This window comes from Petromyzon marinus, chromosome 12, assembly GCF_048934315.1.
Source record: "Petromyzon marinus isolate PM22_M1 ecotype Great Lakes invasive population chromosome 12, UKy_Petmar_22M1.pri1.0, whole genome shotgun sequence".
Classification (NCBI taxonomy): Eukaryota; Metazoa; Chordata; class Hyperoartia; order Petromyzontiformes; family Petromyzontidae; genus Petromyzon; species Petromyzon marinus.
In genome coordinates this window covers 7,757,403-7,780,956 of record NC_133678.1, presented here as the reverse complement: position 1 = coordinate 7,780,956, position 23,554 = coordinate 7,757,403, and the positions used below count along the sequence as shown (strand labels likewise).

Sequence of the window (23,554 nt, the reverse complement as noted above, 5' to 3'; positions counted from 1 at the left end):
TGGTGCCGTGTCCTGTTTTTTTATTTTTAAAGCAAGCAATTTGGCGCTGAAGTAGAAAAAAAACGTGTCCACGACGACACTGTGCTTTACACCGAATTTCTTTTTTGGATCCCAAAAACTTTTCAAGAGCGTCGCGAATGGAAAAATCGCGGACCGTGCCCACCGGTCGTTCGATCGCGAATCGACATATCCTTAGCTCTTTCGGTAAAGTCACGTTGAAGGGAAACAATAAAATAATTAAATATATTTATAAAACAATAACATTCTCACGACGTTTGGACCGTAACACAAACGGTCACCAAATCCAGCAATCGCAAAAGCGACGCGACGCGCACGACGCCGGGTGACGAGTCAACGTCCTTACCGCTCGCAGTACTGCCCGGTGTAGCCGGTGCGGCAGGCGTCACAACGGAAGTCGTCCACGCCAACCTGGGTGCACGTCGGGCTGAAGCTGCAACAGCGCGACGATGAATGATGAGAAGAAAACCCATCGGGGTCCCCTCGCGTTCGGCCCACAGTGCAGTAGAACATCGCGTGTCCGACCGACCGACCGAACGAACGACCGACCGACACATATCCGCCCCGACCAAAATTAACCACCCACGCCCGTTATTTTTCGCAAACACTAACTTTCCGCACACGACAATGCGTTCTAAGTATGTGTGCATTCATGAACTTCTTATTGAAGGCATTTGTCCGTGTTTAAAGCCGTTTGTTCTTGACTTTTGTGCAGTAAATGATTTGTACACAGGTCAACTGTCATTTTCCATAGATGTTCACACATGTTCCATTAACTCAATAAGCTGCGAGTCAGAAATGTGGTGTTTGTGCCATACACCAGGGGTCCCCAACCCCCGGGCCGCGGACCGGTACCGGTCCGTGGCCTGTTAGGAACCGGGCCGCACTGCAGCAGGAGGTGAGAGCGGTGAGTCCGCACGTGGTCTGCCCCCATTATTTTATTATTTACCACTTCCCTCCGCGCCTCTTTCCCGCACTGCGAAACTTGTCGCAGTCACAGTGTTGGTATAAAGCCCACAAGCTCTAACCCCGGTAGCCACAATGAGTAAAAAACAAACGTCGCTGGAGAGCTTCTTTGAAAAGGGGGAAAGACCAAATGATGAACCCCTCTCCCCCCCCCTCGGTCCGTGAAAAAATTGTCTTCCACGAAACCGGTCCCTGATGCAAAATAGGTTGCGGACCGCTGCCCTACACTACAATACAAATGCATATGCAGTAGCAGTGAATATCGACATTTAAGGAATGTCTGTCAGTAACACAGGGCTGTGTGAAACTTTATCTGTACACATGACTGTAAGCACAATTACAAGTGGATTTTGACAGCACGTAAAGATAATGTGAAGATAATATATTTTTTCAATGTTTTTTTTCATCCATTAGGATAAGAGGGAGCCAGGAATAGAATGCTACAGAGGACAGGGAGGGGAGGGCGATCAAAGTAGAGTAAAAGGTGTGAATGGAGACACTGTATAGAGAGACAGAGTTAGATACAGTGAGGGAAAAAAAAGCATTTGATCCCCTGCTGATTTTGTACGTTTGCTCACTGACAAATAAATTATTAGTCTATAATTTTAATGGTAGGTTTACTTGAACAGTGAGAGACAGAATAACAACAACAAAATCCAGAAAAACGCATGTCACAAATGTTATAACTTGATTTGCATTTTAATGAGGGAAATAAGTATTTGACCCCTCTGCAAAACATGACTTAGTACTTGGTGGCAAAACCCTTGTTGGCAATCACAGAGGTCAGACGTTTCTTGTAGTTGGCCACCAGGTTTGCACACATATCAGGAGGGATTTTGTCCCACTCCTCTTTGCAGATCTTCTCCAAGTCATTAAGGTTTCTAGGCTGACGTTTGGCAACTCGAACCTTCAGCTCCCTCCACAGATTTTCTATGTGATTAAGGTCTGGAGACTGGCTAGGGCACTCCAGGACCTTAATGTGCTTTTTCTTAAGCCACTCCTTTGTTGCCTTGGCCTGTGTTTTGGGTCATTGTCATGCTGGAATGCCCATCCACGACCCATTTTCAATGCCCTGGCTGAGGGAAGGAGGTTCTCACCCAAGATTTGACGGTACATGGCCCCGTCCATCGTCCCTTTGATGCGGTGAAGTTGTCCTGTCCCCATAGCAGAAAAACACCCCCAAAGCATAATGTTTCCACCTCCATGTTTGACGGTGGGGATGGTGTTCTTGGGGTCATAGGCAGCATTCATCCTCCTCCAAACACGGCGAGTTGAGTTGATGCCAAAGAGCTCCATTTTGGTCTCATCTGACCACAACACTTTCACCCAGTTGTCCTCTGAATCATTCAGATGTTCATTGGCAAACTTCAGACGGGCATGTATATGTGCTTTCTTGAGCAGGGGGACCTTGCGGGCGCTGCAGGATTTCAGTCCTTCACGGCGTAGTGTGTAACCAATTGTTTTTTGGTGACTATGGTCCCAGCTGCCTTGAGATCATTGACAAGATCCTCCCGTGTAGTTCTGGGCTGATTCCTCACCGTTCTCATGATCAATGCAACTCCACGAGGTGAGATCTTGCATGGAGCCCCAGGCCGAGGGAGATTGACAGTTCTTTTGTGTTTCTTCCATTTGCGAATAATCGCACCAACTGTTGTTACCTTCTCACCAAGCTGCTTGGCAATGGTCTTGTAGCCCATTCCAGCCTTGTGTAGGTCTACAATCTTGTCCCTGACATCCTTGGAGAGCTCCCTTTAAGAGTGTGCTCCTAATCTCAGCACGTTAGCTGTATAAAAGACACCTGGGAGCCAGAAATCTTTCTGATTGAGAGGGGGTCAAATTCCATAGAAAATCTGTGGAGGGAGCTGAAGGTTCGAGTTGCCAAACGTCAGCCTCGAAACCTTAATGACTTGGAGAAGATCTGCAAAGAGGAGTGGGACAAAATCCCTCCTGAGATGTGTGCAAACCTGGTGGCCAACTACAATAAACGTCTGACCTCTGTGATTGCCAACAAGGGTTTTGCCCCCAAGTACTAAGTCATGTTTTGCAGAGGGGTCAAATACTTATTTCCCTCATTAAAATGCAAATCAAATTATAACATTTGACATGCGTTTTTCTGGATTTTTGTTGTTATTCTGTCTCTCACTGTTCAAATAAACCTACCATTAAAATTATAGACTGATCATTTCTTTGTCAGTGGGCAAACGTACAAAATAAGCAGGGGATCAAATGCTTTTTTTCCCTCACTGATGTCATGGGGAGAGGAAACAAGACCAGCCTTGAGCTTGGACTTGAACAGAGGGAGGGAATGAACAGTCGGCAACTAGATATATGGGTCAGTAGAGAGTTAAGCAGCCCCTTCACTTCCCTTCAATGTGTTCTTTTTATTTACAATAGCCTGTGGTGAATGTGGAAAATGGGGACAGTTTGGTGGTGTGTTGCTGCAATTAAATATGTATGACCCTCCTGTGAATAGTACATGATTGCAAGTTTGACAGCCGGAAGAACACAATGACCATCACACAGTCACTGCACTGAAAATTGTTTCTCAAAACCCAGGCTTATGTTTTCAAAGGGCCTTAGTAATAGCATTGTATATTTTTACAGTCTGCACTGTACCACCACCCCCCCCCCCACCTCTCTCTCTGCGTCTCTGGCCAAGGCTTTGAAGGAGTGGTGGGAAAAGAGAGGCCTTACTTGTTTGGGTTACTTTTCGGGCAGGCGCATGCAGTGCAGTCGTCGGGGCGACCTTTGACCCTCCCATAATACCCCGGGGCACAGTGGTCGCAGTGATGTCCCGTCGTGTTGTGCCGACAGCCCTGGTGACACGCATCCGCCAAGGTGGCGCCACATTCGTCGTGACAAACACTGCGACCGTGCGTGGCACTCGAACGGCGTGCGCCGTCACTCGCTTTCCCCTCAGCATTTCTGTGCGAGCCGTTTGCGGTCGAGTCGTAGACCATGAGCACCGAGTGACAAGCTCGCGGGCGGTTGCAGCGAATGTGCACAGCCGGTCCCGCACGCCAAGGTAAAAGTGCAGCCATGCAAATGTCTGGCTCATGCCACTTCGGGAGGAAGGTCCTCTGCTCGAGGGAGGCACCCAGAGAGGCCGCCTAGTAAGTAAACTATTGAATTTTTTTTATTTTATTTTACCAGGTAGCTCTTTTTCAGAAGCGACCTGGTCACACGAAATTATCGCTCAACAAAACGGCTAATAATGTGGACATTTATAGCAAGCAAATACCCTAAACGCATTTTGATTGTAAATGCGGAGGGAAAAACCAAAGAACCCGGATAAAAAAAACTATGCGACCACAGGGTGAATGTGCAAACTGCAAATATACAGGTGTCAGAGTCAGGATCTAACCCACGGCCTTCTCTATACAAGTAATTTGACCTCCTCTTCCACGCTGGGCCAGGCATCTTGGAAGAGGTGGGAGTACTCACACTTTACCACACCACGTGTGTGACCTGTTGATCGACTGTGGCGGGCCCATGTACACCGCTGAGCGGCATTTAAGAAACTCGCACCATTGTTTGTATTGCAACCCTGACTTGATGACCACAACACCATGAGTAGCACCCCGCTTTGAGTGCGCAAACTTCACAAGATGGCAACTCCGAGTGGGAGAGCGGAGGGACAGTGTATGCACGTCTCATTGAAGCAAACAAAAACAATTTACCTGACACCGTCCAGACTCCGGGTCGCATGATGCGCTGTGGTTGTTGCAGTGGCACGGGATGCAAGGGCCGAGTACGAGCCTCGGCTGTCCAGGAACGTGTCTGGCTGAAACGTCTCGGAAGAACCCTGGTGCACATTCCTGAAACAAGAAAGTGTAAAAGCAACCGTTTTTAATTAATCGCAAAGAAGTTCATATTGAAATTATTAAATATGGCATTTCTTCAAATTAAATAAACGCACATTGTTCAGAACATTTTTTTTCTTTCAGAGCGCTTCAAGCTAAGTTTGACGAATAGATTCCACACCAATCGTCACCCTTTGGGATTCTAAAAGTACAGTACATTCATTCATCTGTTAAATAATTTAAACATAATTTGCATTGGAACTCTTGTATCTGTGTATCCTTGTTTAGATACTGGCAAAGTGGAGTCGTTGAGGGTGTGTGGGGTGAGTGTGTGATGAGTGTGTGTGGTGAGCGTGTGTGGTGAGGGGGTGGTGGTGGTGAGGGTGTGTGTGGCGAGTGTTGAGTATGTTGAGGGTACTCGTTGAGGGCGTATATTCAGTTTAAAACGTAGTAGGCTTTCACGACCAATACCATCCATAAGAGAGGTTTTTGGGTTAGATCACGTAAATATGTCAATGTGTCGTTAAAACCCGCCACAGCCAACTAGCACGGGTTGTCACGTAAACAGAACGTGGCCAATTCGTCACGAGTACAGCACACCGGTGTGTTGGAGAGCCAAGCCACAACATTTACAAAGTACTCAGTTTGTACTCAGTACTCAGTTGGTAAATGCTGTGGCTTGGCTCTCCAACACACCGGTTAGTGCTGTACTCGTGACGAATTGGCCACGTTCTGTTTACATGACAACCCTTACTAGTTGGCTGTGTCGGGTGGTGACGGGTTTTAACGGCACATTTATATATTTACGCGCTCTAACCCAAAAACCTCTATTAAGGGCGTATATTATTGGTGCGTACGGTCGGTGTATATTGCCGTATATGACGTGGGTGTCTGTTACGGTGGTGTATCATTGGCGTGTATCGAAGGTGCGTTTTAACGGTGTATGTTGAAGGAGTTGACCGCGGGCGTGTCGTGCCGTGCGTGTGTATAATCGGCGAGTTTTGAGGCTGCGTCTTGGCAGTGACGGTGTGTGCGCATCGGGGGCAGGACCTGACAGGAGAGGCCGCTGTAGCCGGGAGGGCACTCGCACTGCTCCACCTGACACGCTGCCTGCAGGTGGCTCGACCCATTCCCCCTGGCCGCCACTTCAAGCGACACCTCCGAGATTCTGCGGCCCAAGCGGTCAGAGCACAGCACTTTAACAGAGCTCGCACACACTCCTAGGTTATCCAGATGTGTGTGTGTGTGTATATATATATCAGACCTAACAGAGAATGGCTTGACGACAAAAGAGATTGGTTGCCAGAAAGAGGTGCACCTACTTGAGCATATTGGCACAAGACAGTGGAAAGTGGAAACAAATGACGAAATGTACAGGGGACACCTACGGGTTATCTGCCCATGGATAGTGATGATGAGATATAGAAATATGCAAAGACAATCTTTCACCTAAACGATGACAGCTGGGTGGGCATAATTTCTGGCTATGCCAGCTACGGATGGCTACATACGGTGCGAATGAAGTTTAACATACATTCGTAAACTATAAAACAAGTGGAGTTCTGAGATAACCCACTGAGTGGTGGTAGAGAGCCACCATAGACTGACAGAGGCACATTATTGCACTAAATTTTAACTTAAAACTTTCGTGACTGCAGGAAATAATATTCTTGATTTGAAGCTTTCGTGACTGCAGGGATCCATACTGTTTGGTTCTTTCGGTAAAGTCGTGTAGATAGAAATAATGAAATAAAAATAATAAAAATTATTTTAAAAATTCACGACGTTTCTATCGCAACACAAGCGGTCGTCATCAGGCGGAGAGATGACGACCGCTTCTAATGACGATGACGACCTCTTACGTGACTTTACCGAAAGAACCAAATAATATTATTGCACGAGTTACAAATAGCAGCTGATGCTCAAATTTTCTACTCCCAAGAGGCCGTGTGGCAGATGGGTTGTGTGGAACAAATACTTTGTTTAATGTAGAGACAGATGCATGAGGAGGAGACACTGTCTGCTGATCTATTCTCTATTTTTTGAATGACTTATAAAGTATTGTAAGGATGTCCCTTGCCCAAGCCAATGTGGCAAGATGCACAGCACTTAATCGCCGTGATTGTAACGTCAATTCAGGCACGTGGGCTCCCCAAGGTTGCCACGTGTGCGACAGGGTCGCCGAGAAGTGGCGATACCGCAGTGTGTATCGTACGACATGAGATCCACGATCAAGCGACATCGTGTCGCGATGCCTAAAACGATGTCGCGGCTACGCCAGCGCACATGGTGGTGGTGGTGTCCACGTCGATCAGAGGCACCTGCTCTCGGTCATGCGGCTGCCATAGGAGGCCTTGATGAAGATGTTCCCAATGCCGCCGAGGATGGACATGAAGTCGGCGCGGCTCACGGGCTGATCGAGGACGGAGTTGAAGTAACGCCACTCGTGCTGACGGTCGTACAGAGCAGGGGGTGGAGGGGGGGGTGGGGTGCAAGGGGTCATTTGGTGAGCGTGGCCCCCACGATGCTGGGGGACAATGCTGCCGTTTGTGCCGACGTGCATCTAACACGGCGCACCGCTACGATTTCCACTTCAAGCTCCAGTGGGGGTTGACTTGAAGGTGGCCCAGGCCATTTGGGCTTTGATGACGCAAGTTGGTGTGGCTTGTTCAGCGGATGACATCGGAGCTTTGGCATTCGCTGAAAAGGATTTAATGTTTTGTATCATTGTAATTCTTGGCATCGCCTGCGTTCGGAGCTTTTGTGAGACAAAAACAAAAATGTAGATGCAGTGGGTTGTAGTTTTAGGAACAGTTCTGTGAGAACTAGGAATTTGTCGTCAGCTACAAAATAGGACTACAATCAGAATTTTGATGAATAAATTATCCGAATGCCACTTTATATCAAGACGCAGTACAAAACAATGGGACTGACTGTGTGGGGACAGTCACAAAGGGAGGTAATGATGCAAACGTGTTTAAGTTAAGCCGTAATTTGTCCTATCCTCCACTTTGTGAAGAATAAACCCAGTATGATTTTACATGAGGCCCGTGATAAGAAAACGTGGTATATTAACGCATAGTTATGTTGAGAACAGCATGAGGTGATAGCTGTCACACATATGTCGCTATCATCTTGGTGAATGGCTTGACATCACTTCTGCAGGCTACAATCATATCCATTAGGGGGTTGAACAATAAATTGCCCTGGAAATGTAATTAGTTGTTTCAATTATATTACAAAAAACATTTCCATGAAGTATGCTTAGTAGTACCGCTCGTGGCTCCAGGGTTGACATTAATCCATTGCATGTAGCATGCATGAATCATACAATTATTACTCTTACACACGTGATTCACTACATGTACGATGAGCTTTATCATCATCATCTTCATAAACTATGGACATTTTTTTCTTTCAACTTGCAAGGCCCACTGAGCTATGTAGCTCGTTTTCAGAAGCGACCTGGCCACAAATCACAGCTCAATGAATTGGCTTATCACGTGAAAATTTATAGCAGTCAGATACTTCTAAACGCACGATTCCAAATGTGGAGGGAAAACCTGAGGGACCCGGAGAAAAATCCACACGACCATGGGGAGAACATGCAAACTCCAAATATACAGCAGGCGTTCGCGTCGGGATCGAACCCACGACCTCCTGTACAGCAGGCAAGGTAGTTAACATTTCGCCACCTTATGTCAGCTTATGACCGTGGACAGAAGTGAACAATTCCGCCATGAATTTCGATTTAAAGCTTTCGTGACTGCAAGGATTAATCTTCTTTGGTTCTTTCGGTAAAGTCACATAGAATGAGAATAAAATAATAAATTGATCAAATAAAATAACGCAATAATATTCTCACGACGTCTCGTCCCTTCACCTGATGAAGGCCACTTGTGTTGTGGCCGAAACGTCGTGAGAATATTATTGTGTTATTTTATTTTATCAATTTATTATTTTATTCTCATTCTACGTGACTTTACCGAAAGAACCAAAGAAGATGAATTCCGCCATGGTTCTCTTTCGTGAAACCAGGATTACGACTGCGCTCAATCGCAATACATTTTCTTCTACATCTGTTTCCGCTGCTTCTATCCACCTGGTTCTCCGTCTTCCCCGAATCCCGTTTCCTCACGTCTTTGTGTGCTGCATCGCCAATTACGGGATCATGTCCGGACTCAGCTCCATAATACGACCGATTGTGAAATAATAAATTCATCGAAGATTCATTGGACCCCTTAACGTCTACTAATCGAACCGATCATAGCAACAAAAAAAAAAAAAAACAACAACCACTTGCCATTTGCCGTTGCCAAATCTTTCGTGGGCGTGCACAGCGCGCGCGGTTACCTCCGTCATGTCCATCTGGTGCTGCGTACGTTGCCCAGGGCGCGGTGGCGCCATGTCGCGGTAGATCAGAAGCTCCTTGTTGCGCCCGCCACGGAGCAGCACCTGTGGCTCTCGGTCTGAACGGCCGCTCCCATCTTCGGCCTCGAAGTACACCGTGTAGCGCAGCTTTCCCCCGTAAGCCGTGAGCTGCAGGGCAGGAGAGATCGCCACACCACCGTGGTTTCTTTCCCTCGAGCACAATCTGGTCGCGTTACATTCTTAACGCTTTTACCGGCTCCCTTCACCAAGTAGGCCACGATCTTACTTGCAAATAAATGGACAAGACATGTTCTACAAATAAAATCAACAATTCTCTCCCGATCAAGCTTCTAGGTATCATGTCGTGAAGAATCCATTCAGGTCTCTCGCAGAACGGTGCGACTCTTTCGTGTTAGGGAAGAGCCCATGGAAGCGGATATCAGAGAGCTATCTCTGACATCCCTCCAAGTGGCGACCACTGGTCCACACAGTGTGGCACTTTCCCACCCGGTCTGCACGCGAGATAAATGTGCGCTGCATGACGCACAAGCAGATGTTTAATTATCAGAGCTGAAATAGTATCCAAAATCAAGCGCAGAATCGAATGTGACGTTTAGTATTTGTTTTGCTGTTGCTTCGGTCATTTTAGATGCACATTCACACGGACAGCTCAAAGTTGAGCCTGCAACAACGTGCAGTGGGCATGCAACAATCGTCAAACCCACCTTGGGCCCAGTGAATTGCGAGGGCAGTTTCCAATAGAATGGCTCGTGGTGCAGCGTCTTCAGCACCTCCCCGGCATGCAGGATCATCTCTGGGTGTTGGTAGCGCACGCCAGACATGGTCTCTCTCTGCCCAACCTGGTTGACGACCGGCATGGACCGCTGTCCCTCCACCATGAAGACCTAGGAGGGGCGGCGGCATTGCCAATTCAAGACCAGGATGTCACCACCCCTGGCCAAAGCCGCCGATGCCAACACCACACCTCATCGCCAACGCGTTTTTTACCCTCCGTTAGATCCCGCGCAGCCGCCGCGCAGTAGACAAGCGGGCTCCAAGATCTGCCCAAACAGTTCTCGACCAACTGCTCTTAGGTCTTCCCCCTTGATCACCGGACTTTGTATGTATGCACACATGTTGAACCTCTTGCATACCCCACGTAACCAAACATGCTAAATCTGGATTTAAAAGTGCAAAGCTCCAGTGGCTTCCTAATATCGGAAATCAGTGGGTTCCAGACGGGCGCAGCCCAGCGATCATTGGACGGACATGGTCAGGACTTACGGAGACCATTCCAATACCTGGATTAGATTTGGCAGGTTGGCACAAGTGGAGTCACTGAAGAGTAAACTTAACACACAGGGTGGTCCAGGTCGAGGTACTGCACCAAAGCATCGGCAGACATTGCATGGACTCGATAGAGATCGTATTTAATTTAATTTCAAAGCCTCTAAATGCATCCCACTGATCGTAATTCACTTATTTAAGTCGGCTAACACTCTTGCCTGTAAGATATGGAGCAAATCGATAGATAAGTCAACTGTTGAGTGTAAATGGATCACCATGTATATGTGTGCAGGCAGGGAGCAGCTGTGGACCGAAGCACGTAGAACATTGAGTAATACGTTCGTGATGCATGCATTGAATCACACGCGTAAGAATGTTGTTTTGACTTTACATCACCCCTGCAGCCACTAGAGGCACTATCGTTCACTATGAATTCAAAATGACCGCAATCTTGATTTAAATTGAATCGGCATGGAGGGCAAATCATTCCAGCCCTGTTAGGTAACCAAAGCAATGGTGCGAGTTCATTAACATTTTTTTTTTAAAGGGAGAATTGGGTCATAAAGTGAATCCAGTGAAAGTGAAATGTAAAAAAAATTCGGACCGAAAGAAGGGCTTGAACCAATTTTAAAAATATTTATGGGTTTTTTTGTGAATACACGGAGGCCCCTTTTATATGGACTACTGTTTGAAACAAATAGCTGACCACTGAACACAGTAACACTTTTAAATTTAATATAAAAATAATGCTATACTAAAATGCTAAATAAATGTTTTTATTCGTAAATGAATATGATGGTAATAATCTGGTCTCAAAAGATGTTGATGGCTCATTGTACATCGGGTCAGTCGAGTATATAAACAGAGAGTCCATGGCTCATGATTTATTCATGAGAATGTTTGTGAAGTGCAACCAGTGAAATGGCCCAGAGTGCACCACACCAATTGCACGATAATGACATCTTGAACTCGACGCTCTTCCTGCCAGTGCAATCACATCGAGAGTAATGCATTTTCAGAGGGCCGCATTTAAAATCACAACATGTTTTGAGAGAAAAATAATAAAATAAAAACGGTCACGGCTATGAAATGTAAACTATTAGGACACTAAATTTGGTGGTCCGTATAAGCGAAGCAACTTGTCCATCAAATCCAATACATGGCAAAAAAAGACGGCAAACTGTGGGAGTGGCAAACTGTGGGACCTGCAGACCTCACCTGCATTCTGACAAAGCCCTGGAGCTCACGGCACACGCTGGACACGCCGAAACAGAAGCAGGCTGTGCAGCCGCGTGGGTCCTCCCGGTTCAGCCCAAACGTGCCAGGCAGGCACGCGTCGCACCTCGTCCCACCGACATTCTCCTGCCGGTCGGCAAGGTCGGCGACATCAATCAGCGCTGCCGCGGAATCATTTTTCACGATACGGCATCACGCTTTACAACGCGACGATTAATCTCGCCGTCACTGTGCAATCGTATTTAAAAAAAAAAACTATTTCGGTATTCATCTTCTTTGGTTCTTTCGGTAAAGTCACGTAGAATGAGAATAAAATAATAAATTGATAAAATAAAATAACACAATAATATTCTCACGACGTTTCGGCCACAACGCAAGCGGCCTTCATCAGGTGAAGGGACGAGACTGTCTGGAGGACAGCGCTGGAGTTTATCAATTTATTATTTGATTCTCATTCTACGTGACTTTACCGAAAGAACCAAAGAAGATGAATCCTTGCAGTCACGAAAGCTTTAAATCGAAATTTCGGTATTGTTGCGCTTTGCTGTATTTCTGGTGCAAATATAGAGGACGTAATATGTTCTTCAGCTGCAGTTCATTCAACATAAGCCCTGCCACGAGTTTTTCTGAATCAAAACACGCATTTGTGTTCAACGCAAACGCCATTAAACCGAGACCAATTAAACAATTGCATTGACTACAAACACGCAGATGCCCTGTGAAATTGCCCTCACCCCATCAATTACCTTCACGTACATTTCCGAAATCGACGTCATGCACGCAAAACCCGTGCGACAAGTGGAAAAACGCTGCGAAAGCCCGGCACCGTCGCCGGCCATGGCGGTGAGGGCCAATTCAACCCTGGCGAAGGACAGGAGGAACCCTTCAAAGAGCCCTCCCCTCGCTCGCCCCAGGCGCCCACCTTACAGGCGCACTGGCCAGTGCGCTCGTCGCAGCCGCAGAGCGAGCCGGTCGGCGGCGCGGGGCAGGTGTTGGCGCGCGTGCCCTCCGGGTGGCACTCGCAGGGCCGGCACGCTGGGTACCCCCAGCGGCCCTGCGCGCACTCCCCGCACGTGCGGCCCCCGTACCCGTCGAGGCAGGAGCACTGCCCGCTCGCTTCGTCGCATCGTGCACCACGGGAGTGCGCGGCGCTACAGTTGCACGCCTGTTGGGCAGTGGGAAATGAAACAAGGACCTTGGCCCTCCGTCGTTTATTTTTCATCACGAGACAGGGTGTGAAATCGCGAAGCAAAGTCACGCAACGTTTTTTTATAGCCGGGTACGAAACTCGAGCTTGTATGTGGCATTATAAATTGTACACAGCACCCTGTGTTTTATGTTGCACTGCTACAACCGTGCAGGGCATTACTCACTTCCCAATCGTTACCCTATTCCCAATATGATGGAATTCGCTATTACGCAATTTTGAGATCATATATTTTTTTGGACACTTTAATAAATCCTAAAGTCAGTTGGAAAATTGTTCAACACTGTGCGTCAGCCTCTTTCAAACTCTCTGGGCCAGTATCAATGTCTATAAAATATGGCTAAAATACAACGCGCATCACCGATGTAATTTTCTACACTATTGATAATCAAGACATTGGCGGATTTTTCAGCAAAATGTTTGTGAAAATGAACATTTTCTTGCGTGTAAATTGGGCCCTATATTTCAGTCAGAGCTGCATACCAAAAAAAATATCATTGGCAAAAATCAATAGATATGCTGTAAATGATGCGATGCTTGCAAAATACAGAGTTTGTCACCGTGTGACAAAGAGGCAGCGTTTTGCCGGCATGGCCTTTTTTAGCAGTGGCAGCAGCGCGCCGTGTTGCAAGGTGCTTGGTTCACGTACGCGACACCCGGCGTGCGGGTTCACACCCCAGTGGTCGTCGATGCAGCGGTGGCACCGCGTGCCCTCAGTGTTTGGGGGGCACAGGCAGCGTCCCGTCTCCTGGTCGCAATGGTGGTTGGTGTGCGAACAGTTGCATGCTGCCAGACACAGGTCACCACCGCACACAAACACCCATCTAATTTTAGCAACGACTCTAAATGTATCCCTTGCAATTTGATGGATTGATTGTCGGTTGGGGCTAAATTACACAGCTGGCTAATTAGACATTTGGAAAGAGTCAATTATACGATTACCAATGGGAAAACGTTACTTGCTTGGCTAATCTGGCAGTCAAATATTAATAGACGGTGCTTGCCATCGTCTCCTGTCAAGTAATGTCGCAATGTTTCCTATGTTGCAAGGGCATGATGCTCTCGGGCAGAGCCTCCCAGAGGGCAGAGGGAAAAAGGGGGCAATTTGCCCTGGGCTGCAAACAAAACATTCCCTCCCTCCACATATGGACCTGTGTTTTTTAATAAATGTTATTTTATCAACAAAGTGAATTTGAAAACGAATGTCTTTAGAACTGCTTTTTGTGTTTAGTTTGTTGTCCTTCCCCCACTCCGATTAGCACGGTTGGCTATGTACGGTGCGAAAGAAGTTCTACATACATACAAATAAGCCCCCCCCCCACCTCTACCACATGGCATTCTGCCCCAGGCCTCCAATGGAAAGATTACGAGGCCCAGTTGAGAGTGACATCGTCGCCCCCTGCATCTAGCTCTACGCACGTGTGCAGCCGCCCTCCTTGAATCCATAGTGGCCAGAGGTGCAGCGGTCGCAGGACCTCCCCTCCACGCCCGGCCAGCAGTGGCACCTCCCGTCGGCAGAGCAGGCGACGCCTGCCGTGCCCACCGGGTGGCAGGGGCACGGGGAGCAACCGGCGCCAGAGCTCAGGCCGTAGAAACCGATCTGAAAGCGACGACGTAAACCCGCGGGGCAAATGACGATTTGCGTGCGCATGGGAAGGATTAACCGGTCAATAAAGATGAAGAAAAAAAAGAGTTTTGTTGAGAAGCGGTAAGCACGCCTGTGCCTGTAGGCGGGTCCTATTAGGCTCAGGCAAGAAACCACGCCATTACAGGCTGGGGACCTTTGGAAACTAGAGGTCGGTGTTTGGTTGCATAAACTATGTTTTGTGAAAGAAATGTCAACGTATGCATCTATGATGGGCGAACTAAATGAAAAAAAAAATCTGTAAAGATGATTTATGCAACTGGCTACAGATTCCTGAACCAATTAACATAAACGTGTTTACTTAGTTGTTTTTACATTTTACATTTGCAATTATAAAGCCACGATTGCTTTACCAATAAGGTACATTTTTTTTTTTTTACCAAATATACTTGGTGCATGCTTGCCAACATATTTCAAGTGAACATTTGAATTTTTAGAAATATGGTTTCAGAATAGTATACATCTTGACAGTAATGAAAGGGGTGTTAACCTTCACCTTCTGCACATGAGTCACTATAAACTTTAACTACTTTGATGCACATTGGAAAGACATGGTTAAATATATTAAAAAGTAGTTTCATTGGAAAATTAATAAATTTCCAAATTTTAGAAAAGGCTCTATTTACATTTATTACAGCCCTTTTGTTAATCCACCACTCAGTATAGGCCTAACCCCATGCTATGACAGTCAAGGAGGTTGTTTGACCATTCTTCGCTTTTGTAGCCAGTGAGGATTGATTAAAGGGAGGGTGTGCGCCCAAGACTAGTTAAAATATCCTCCACAGTTCAGATATCATCGGGTCACAGATGTCACAAATGTTAGAGTGTGTTCCATCAGAAACGTGTTTTAACGGTTAAACACACAACAAAAAATACATTCGTCATTAAATTCCAAATTGACAGTATTTGCAGCATGGGACGGATCCTAGCAGCGCAGGGAGATGCATAATATAGCGGTAAAAGCAGTGGCAAGAGAAACCAGAAAAACACAGCAAGATGAGGGCAGTAGGAAAGTTATCACATGTACAAGGCACTTGTCAATCAAGCATTGCTCATCATTGCCATTAAAACATTGTTTTATACATTTCGATCTCCCACTGAAGTGTAAACCTTCACAAAAGACAATGGCCTGCGGAGGCAGATATCACAGAGCTGCCTCCGAAATCCCTTCAAGGTGATATTTGGCAAAATCCATCGCGGCAGCACTTTCCCACCCCGTCTGCCACTGACCGTGGCCTCCGTCGAATGACAGTCGAGCCGATACTTAAATTCTCGAAGGTGGAATTGTGCCAATGTGAGAAAGCTAAATTTAATGCGATTCTTCCCGCAGATCTTTGGTGACCCGGGTCGAGGCCGTGAATTCACGACGTATTGGTGGTGGAATTGTGCCAATGTGATGAAGCTAAATTTAATGCGATTCTTCCCGCAGATCTTTGGTGACCCGGGTCGAGGCCGTGAATTCACGACGTATTGAGGATCGTGTTTAATTCGAGGCGTCTGCCTGGATGCAAATGAACCGGGATCTCAGTTTCCCGGCCACCCCATGCGCGTTTCCCCTTGAGCCAATGAGCGAAGACAGCGGAGTAGAGGAGAGCGCAGCTCTCACCGCGCACTGCTCGCACGTTCGGCCGACCACGCTGGGGCGGCACGGACACTGCCCGTTGATGCGGTCGCACTGAGGGGCGGTGGCTCCTTCGGGGTGACACTGGCAAGCTGTCGCACGCACCACACAACCGCGAGAGTGTTAGCGTCATTCCACGTCCGATATTGAGCGAATTTCATAGAGCAGCGCTCGAGTTGAGGACGATTATTTTTGTTAGCCATTGCCAAAAAATGGGAAACGTCAAGGTTATGGCATGCATGTGTGTTTGTGTAAATACAGTATACAAATAAATAAATAAAACATTAATGCATGTATTTAATGCAACAAATAACATTGCTAAGATGATATTAAAAATTGTTTTGTTGTAATGTAACATGTGGTAAATTTTGGGTCCTCACTTGCTGACAAGAAGCTTCTATTAGTTATGTTATATTCTTGGTTCTTTCGGTAAAGTCACGTAGACAGAAAATAAAAATGAAAATAGTAAAATAAAATTAAAAATAACACGTTGAAAAGAATGTTAACTTTATAATTTTTATATTTAATCTACAATGACTTTACCGAAAGAACCAAGCATATGAATTCCTGCGGCCACGAAAGTTTCAAGTAAAAAAATGTACTCATGTTACTTAGAAAAGAGGGGTAACGTAGGGCGGTTGGTGGCGGTGGGTTGGTGGCGGCTCTGGCTCTGCCATCCACCACGCCTCGACTCCTCCCTTACGCTGGCAGCCGCCCGTGCCGGTGGCGTCCCCGTAGAATCCGTCGGCGCAGCGTTCGCAGTGGAAGCCGGCGGTGCGCTCGCGGCAGCGGAGGCACTGGCCGGTGCGCGCGTCGCACACGCGGCCACCTCCCCACGCCTCCTCGTTGCCGTTGCACTCGCAGCGGCGGCACGAGCCGCCCGGGGAGCTCGGCTCGCCGAAGAAATCGTCCGCGCACCTGGCAACCCCCCCCACCCCGGCCCGTTAAAAGATGGCAGCAGCGACGATAGCGCAGCAGCCGCGGCGGCGGCGGCGGCGGCGGCGGCGGCATCAGGCTCATCGATACCGATGGGCAATGCGGCGAGCAAAAAAAATAAAGTTGAAACTTGTAACAGGCCGTCGACGGAGCCATCCCTAGGGGTACGGCGAATCGGGGTAAACGCCACCAGCGGCCCCGTGCTTTGGGGGGCCCCTGTGCTTCCCCGTCACGGTGTCAGATTCAATTCTTCCCGTTTAGTTTGAAGGCGGTTGTGGGGTGGTGGGGGGGGCACAGGACAAGTAGGTTGCTTAACTATCCGTGTGGTGTTTTGAGTATTTTCCACATTGTATCTGTGGGTACTCCAGATTCCCCTACAGGTTGCAAAAAAAATAATTGTGGCCAAACAGGCCAAGAAGGACCCTCAATTTGGAGCGTTTGATAAAGGTGTGAACCTCTAACAGATTAAAAAGTTTGTTGTTCAAATAATTTTTTTTTTTTAAACATACAGTACTTCCCCCCCCTCCACCCTCCATACCTCAGTTACTCAATGTATCTGTTGGCAGTAATAAAGTTTTGTTCTTGCTAAAAAAAAAACGCTCCGGTTACAATTTTTTGGTGGCCAAGCGATTTTCACGAGCCGCTGGCCTTACGGACCCTGGCAAGCGCTGCCAGACCCGGATTACACGGCCAGCGGACAATTACGGCGGCCGTCAGCTTCGCGGGAAAAAGAGCGGAAACTGGCCCCTGGGCGCCATGCCCATATGCCGCTCTCTCTAGCCCCCCGGGTTGCGAGCGTCACGCTGCTGCCATCCCCCCCCCCCACCTCCCCTGACAGCCTGACAGTGGGCAGTGCAGGGGACACAAACAATCCCTGCGGGGTCCACGGAGCCGTTGGAGTGAGGCCCCTTTTTTCCGCCACGAGTAAAATAGGCCCAGCTCGTTGAGTTCATGACGCTGGCAAACGCGAGCAAGAAATAAAATTATTTTTAAAAGGTTGTTGTGCAACGCTGGGAAGAGGACACTGCTCGTGTGTCCGCACCATCGTATTAGGGGCAATGAGCCACAGGGCTTTCGGTTCACCGAGCTGAAAAAATGTGAGTGTGCTCGGAAAAAAAAGACATTCCACCACCCCCCGCCCCCCCGCACTGCAACAGCTGTTGTGGAACCCCCTTTCAGCGTTCGCTTCAAGCTTCAAAAACTGTTTTTGAGCTTCAATGCAGCGTTCTAAAAACCATGCAAATGTCATGGTGAAATACTAAAACATCACACAAAGCAATGGAAGGCCTGTGATTTACCCACACTTAAACACTGGTTAATTTTTCGTAAGATATATCCACCCTTGGACAGCTAGGGGCTCTGTTTCAGGATTACTCATGGCTTTCAGGAATACTTGGTCTGCTATTCATTGATTTACTTAAGATCGTACCCTGCCGCCCTCCGTGTATTGCATAATGTATGCCTGCCATGCTTTTATTCCTTTCTGCTTTCCTTTTCCTCTCTCTCCTCGAGATTTTATCTCCCTCGCCGAGTATGCAGGAGGTCGTGAGTTCGATCGCGACTCAAATACCTGCTGTATATTTGGAGTTTGCATGTTTTTTTTCCCGTGGTCGCATGGATATTTCTCAGGGCCCTCCGCGGTGTTACTCCCTCCACATTTAGAATCAACATGCGTTTAGTGTTTGTCTGCTATACATTTCCACACGATAAGCCACCTTATTGAGCTGACATTTCGGGCCAGGTCGCTTCTGAAAAAGAGCTATACAGCTCAGTTTGCCTTACCTGGTAAAATAAAAATAGTACAGTGTATCCCTCTTTCTCTCCCTCTGTCCTATAGATCACTCACTCTATATCACAGCTGGGGATCGCTATAATTATGCGTGAACGTGCCGGTCATTTGGCGGATGCGTAGCCTGGTTCTTTGTGTCTGTGCTGCCTATAAAAACGCATATAGACCGATAAAATAAACCATTGCCAAAAGAACTCAGGTATTCACCTCTCACAGCGGAGGCCAATGTATCCTGGTAAACACTGGTCACAGGTCAGCACCCCGCGTGGATCCTGGTGGCAGGTCGGGCTGAAACTGAATAGAACAGGGAGAACACGTTTCATATACAGTAGTTTTTTTATTTACCGGTTTTGTTTGGCTCAACGTTACTTGTAATCCATAAATACAGGATTTTACTTATGATGAGCAGATTTTAAAATGTTCGTTACAAAGCAGATGATGGATTACCTGCAGAATTGTAAAGTTACTCTCGAGCTCGCTCACTTTTATATTTTAGTTGGAGTTTACATTTGTGGGTTTTAACTGAGAATGATTGGTCAATTTGCAGAGCTAGGCATGGGTCTGGGGAACTTGAAAATGGGAATCTTACATTTGTACAATGGAATAGGAACTTACATCCTTGTTTAATGTTAGCACGGACGTATATATTTTTTTGTTCATGTTGTTACATAATTCTACATCCTCCCTAACAAAAACAATCTTTAAAAACGGAGCTTCGTCACATTTAGAGATTGGGGGGGGGGGAGTATGTTATCACTTTCCTCTAAGGCATGGCCTGAGTGGGCCAAGGACCATACAGTTGAACAGGGCACTCGAGACAATGCTGAAGGTGATGGCAGAGCGAATTGTACGCACTAAGCTCTTTCACAAACCCAGAAATAAATAATGAAACGCGGTTTTATTCCATTGCGCTTTACGTAGGCGCTTGTAATAACAGGCGTCCCTTTGTGAGCGAACACGGCAACGGTGGATCGGTCAACGGCTTCACATGTCGGTGTATTGCGATTGGTATTCAGAGGTGTGTATGGAAGAGGGAGGGATGGATGGAGGGGAGGGAGAGAGGGCAGGGAAGGAGGGGAGGGAGGGAGGGGAGGAGGAGGGGAGGGAGTGAGGTGAGGGGTGGGAGGAAGAAGAGGGAGATGGGGGAGGGGAGTGGACTGGAGGGGTAGGGTGGGAGAGAGGGAGGGAGGGAAGGAGAGGGAGAAAGCGCTGGGGCCGTACTTATTGGAGGCGATGGACAGGGGGCACGTGCAGGGGAGGCAGTCGTCTGCCGTGCCGCGCGTGGCGTTGCCGTAGAAGCCCGGGCGGCAGAGTTCGCAGTGCGGCCCCATGGTGTTGTGGCGGCAGCCGCTCAGAGGCAGCTGTGGGCACGAGGAGAAGGAACGGGCTCAGCGTGGGCGCTCTACCAAACTCGTCCCAGCATTCGTGCCGAACCATTCCTCAGCAGCACACCACGATGGTACACATCCGACTCGCTGGGATGTGTGAGCAAACGTTGATAATCACGGTTGCACCATCACGTACTGCAACTGCTCATTGGTCAGGGCGGATATTTTTCAGTTGGATGTTCAATATATTATACTGATACACTTCGAATGATTCGAATTAAGATACAAAGTAAATGAAAATTTACAAAATAACTAATCAGAGTTTTTTTTATTTATGGTCTTAAAAGCAATTTTTTTTTTACCTATTTACAACTGACATGTGAACAGCTAGGATCATTCATTCTGAAAATTGCGACCCAAAAAATCAGCATGTGATGATAAACGACACCCTTAATTAAATTTCAAATAATATATTTCAGCACAAATACATGTGTACGTCCAAACATTGCCAGAGAGCAGCCAACGCAATCCGGCGCTCCGCTATCTGTCATGTTTGTTTGTGGCCTGCAGAAGGCAGTAGTGGCCAGAGTTAAGACGACAGTCAGCTTGACCATGAGCGAGAGCAACTTCAGCCAACGAAGTCCACAAGCAGTGGACAACAATGCGTTACTTGGATCATTTAAAGTGTACTAAGCGGATACGATAGCCAGATGTTTGACAGCACCATTATGTTTTGATTCAAAGCTTTCGTGACTGCAGGAATTCATATTCTTGGTTCTTTCGGTAAAGTCACGCTTTATATTTTTATTATTTTATTGTTTCCCTTCTACGTGACTTTACCGAAAGAACCAAGAATATAGCACCATTATGAGCAACACCTCATCCTTCCGATTAGCATTTGAGGTGTTCCGGTCGACACCTAGAGCAAGTTTAATTTCGGAACTATAGAGTACAAGGCCGCCTTTTACCAAATCACCTGCAATGCGCCAGGTTTCGTTATATCTCGGAAGCTAAGCGGGGTTGAGTTTTGATACTGCGGGTATGGACGGCCATATATCAAACGTGGTTTTTCGGTTTATGCTGAGTGCCGAGTATTTATTTTTTCAAGCCTTTGCCTCGTGGTACTGCAGGCACCTTTGTATATGTATGTCGAACTTCTTTCGCACCGTAGCATAGCCAAAAACCATGTTAATCGGAGGTGAGGGGTGGAATGACAACAAGCTAAACGCAAACACCTTTTCAAGGGTCCAATATGTCCACAAGTCATCAGGAGCCGAATATGCCGGCAGTAGTACTCGGCAAAAAAAAAAATTGAGAGAAGAAACACACGGTTCAAAATGGGAAACCACAGTCGAATTGCAATGACTTTTGAATGTTTAACTTTGACCAATGTGGGTCTCAAACATGTTGCGCGCGTCCCTCAGCCGTGTCTACAAAATACCGCGGGCCATCTGGACATCATCCACGAGACCCTGGCAGTGGCTTTGCTCCTCGCTCCGTGCGGCGGTGCCCTCACCATGCAGTCGCCGCTGAGGTCATCGCAGTCGTCGGCGTGTCCGTGGCAACGGCAGGGCTCGCACCGCCCACCGTGCAGGGTCCCGTCCACGCGCCGGTGTCCCCGCATGCACGACTGCAACCGCGGGAACACGCGGGCCAGGAGACCGGACGGTGGGGGGGGGGTGGGGGGCATCAGAAACCAGGAGAACAGAGGGGGGGGATCGGAAGCCGAGGCGCAAGCCAGGAGAACGGAGGAGGGGGCATCGGAGCACATGGCACGAGCCAGGAGAACGGAGGGGCCGACATAAGACAATAAAAAAGCACCTCGCAGGAAGTCCCAGCATAGCCGTGGGGGCAGTGGCACTGCTCGACGTCGAGTGCCGCGGGACTCCCCACCGCCGCATCCGGCGAGGCCACGTCCAGAGACACGGCGCTCAGCCTGCAAAGGGATCAAGGGCAGAGGTGGCTCACGCACGGCTGCGGAGTAAGAACGAGAACATTCTGGCCACTTTGCTTTTGCTCGGTTTTGAATGCAGATCGTAGCGGCGCATAGCCTCTAAAACCACCGCTCAGTCCAAGGAGGGGGGGATTTGAATGTGCGGTTTGAATTTAAACTGCATTTGCAGTTCTTCACTGCTTCAATACAATGTATATTGGCGTATACTGCCCATACAGCTGCCAAATGAACTACAGTGCCTTCATGAATAAATGCAACTGTTAAATGTTTCTTTTTCCAATTTTTTTTTACTGCATTGGCCAATTGATTGTATTAAATGGCAAAAATTAATTCAGATTAGAGAATTAGCTTTAGCTCTGAGGTTGCTTTTAACTCTGAAAAAGCATCTTCTTTACGCACATTTCATTCTGTATCTACTACAGCTTAGTTTCATAATTAGTCCATGAACATTGCTCAGAAATTGTAATGAGCATTTTGTAAAATAGCTGGGCAAGTTAATAAACGGGATCATCCGTGTAACAAATAAAAAAAAAACTTCAAAGTTCTACACCACCGCTCCGCCGTCAGACATAATACGTGCGTATTGCTCGTACAAATCTAATCCGCATGTCACGTTTAAATTCCAGGCACGTGGCTGACTCACCGGTACACAGCCTGCTTGACCGAGCTGTAGCTGGCACGGATTTGGAGGCGAGTCACGTTGGCCAGCGCCGTCATGAGGGCGTCGCGCGACACGGGAGCATTGGAGCGGAAATCAAAAAAGTTCTCTGGCAGCAGGCGGAGGGAGAGGGTCTGCTCTTCGAATGGCTGCAGCATCAAACCCAGCGAGCCCGAGCTGAGGGCTTGGCCATTGCCCTGCACAGGCAGAAGCAAAAAGAGCAGAAAATAGAGAGAGAAACTAAAACTATAAACTTATTTATTTTTTACTTTACCAGGTAAGGGCCCACTGAGCTATATAGTTTATTTTTCAGAAGCGACCTGGCTCTCGCAAACGATAGCTCAACGAAGTGGCTTATCGTGTGGAAACATATAGCGGACAAATACTCTAAAACGCCTGACGTCCATTCTAAATGTGGAGGGAAAAAAACTGGAGAATCCAGAGAAAAATCCACGCGACCACGCGGAGAAACCGCGAACTCCCAAATATACAGGGTGTCAGGATCGGGTTCGAAGCCCCGACCTCTTGCATACCAGGAGAAGGAGTTAACATCTCGCCACCGCGGCGCCCCAGAATGAGGTAAGGGGATAGCAGAGGACTGTGAAAGGTGACAGCAGACAATGGGATGGACGTCGACAATGGCCCTTATTCATGCTCGGCCATCCCCAGGGACAGACCTAATCCGTGTTACCTTGAGGGGCGTTAGAAAGTTAAAAGCACCTCGCTTCGCATTAT

General features: G+C 47.6%; 1 protein-coding gene across 3 annotated transcripts in view; it reads right to left on the bottom strand.

Annotated features, from left to right (window-relative positions):
• LOC116941604 (laminin subunit alpha-1-like) overlaps positions 1 to 23,554 on the bottom strand; it is a 132,036-nt gene that overhangs the window by 45,295 nt on the left and 63,187 nt on the right. For all 3 annotated transcript variants that reach the window (XM_032952810.2, XM_032952808.2, XM_032952809.2), the window contains exons 14-31: positions 22,805 to 23,016; positions 22,029 to 22,143; positions 21,724 to 21,837; positions 20,101 to 20,240; positions 19,087 to 19,173; positions 16,858 to 17,072; positions 16,140 to 16,246; positions 14,308 to 14,488; positions 13,538 to 13,674; positions 12,604 to 12,846; positions 11,664 to 11,807; positions 9,884 to 10,063; positions 9,141 to 9,326; positions 7,109 to 7,236; positions 5,838 to 5,955; positions 4,665 to 4,802; positions 3,679 to 3,800; positions 365 to 451 (exon numbers count right to left, since the gene is read on the bottom strand). In XM_032952810.2, the coding sequence (XP_032808701.2) occupies positions 365 to 451; positions 3,679 to 3,800; positions 4,665 to 4,802; positions 5,838 to 5,955; positions 7,109 to 7,236; positions 9,141 to 9,326; positions 9,884 to 10,063; positions 11,664 to 11,807; positions 12,604 to 12,846; positions 13,538 to 13,674; positions 14,308 to 14,488; positions 16,140 to 16,246; positions 16,858 to 17,072; positions 19,087 to 19,173; positions 20,101 to 20,240; positions 21,724 to 21,837; positions 22,029 to 22,143; positions 22,805 to 23,016 (2,654 nt within the window). The remainder of the gene's footprint in view (positions 1 to 364; positions 452 to 3,678; positions 3,801 to 4,664; positions 4,803 to 5,837; positions 5,956 to 7,108; positions 7,237 to 9,140; positions 9,327 to 9,883; positions 10,064 to 11,663; positions 11,808 to 12,603; positions 12,847 to 13,537; positions 13,675 to 14,307; positions 14,489 to 16,139; positions 16,247 to 16,857; positions 17,073 to 19,086; positions 19,174 to 20,100; positions 20,241 to 21,723; positions 21,838 to 22,028; positions 22,144 to 22,804; positions 23,017 to 23,554) is intronic.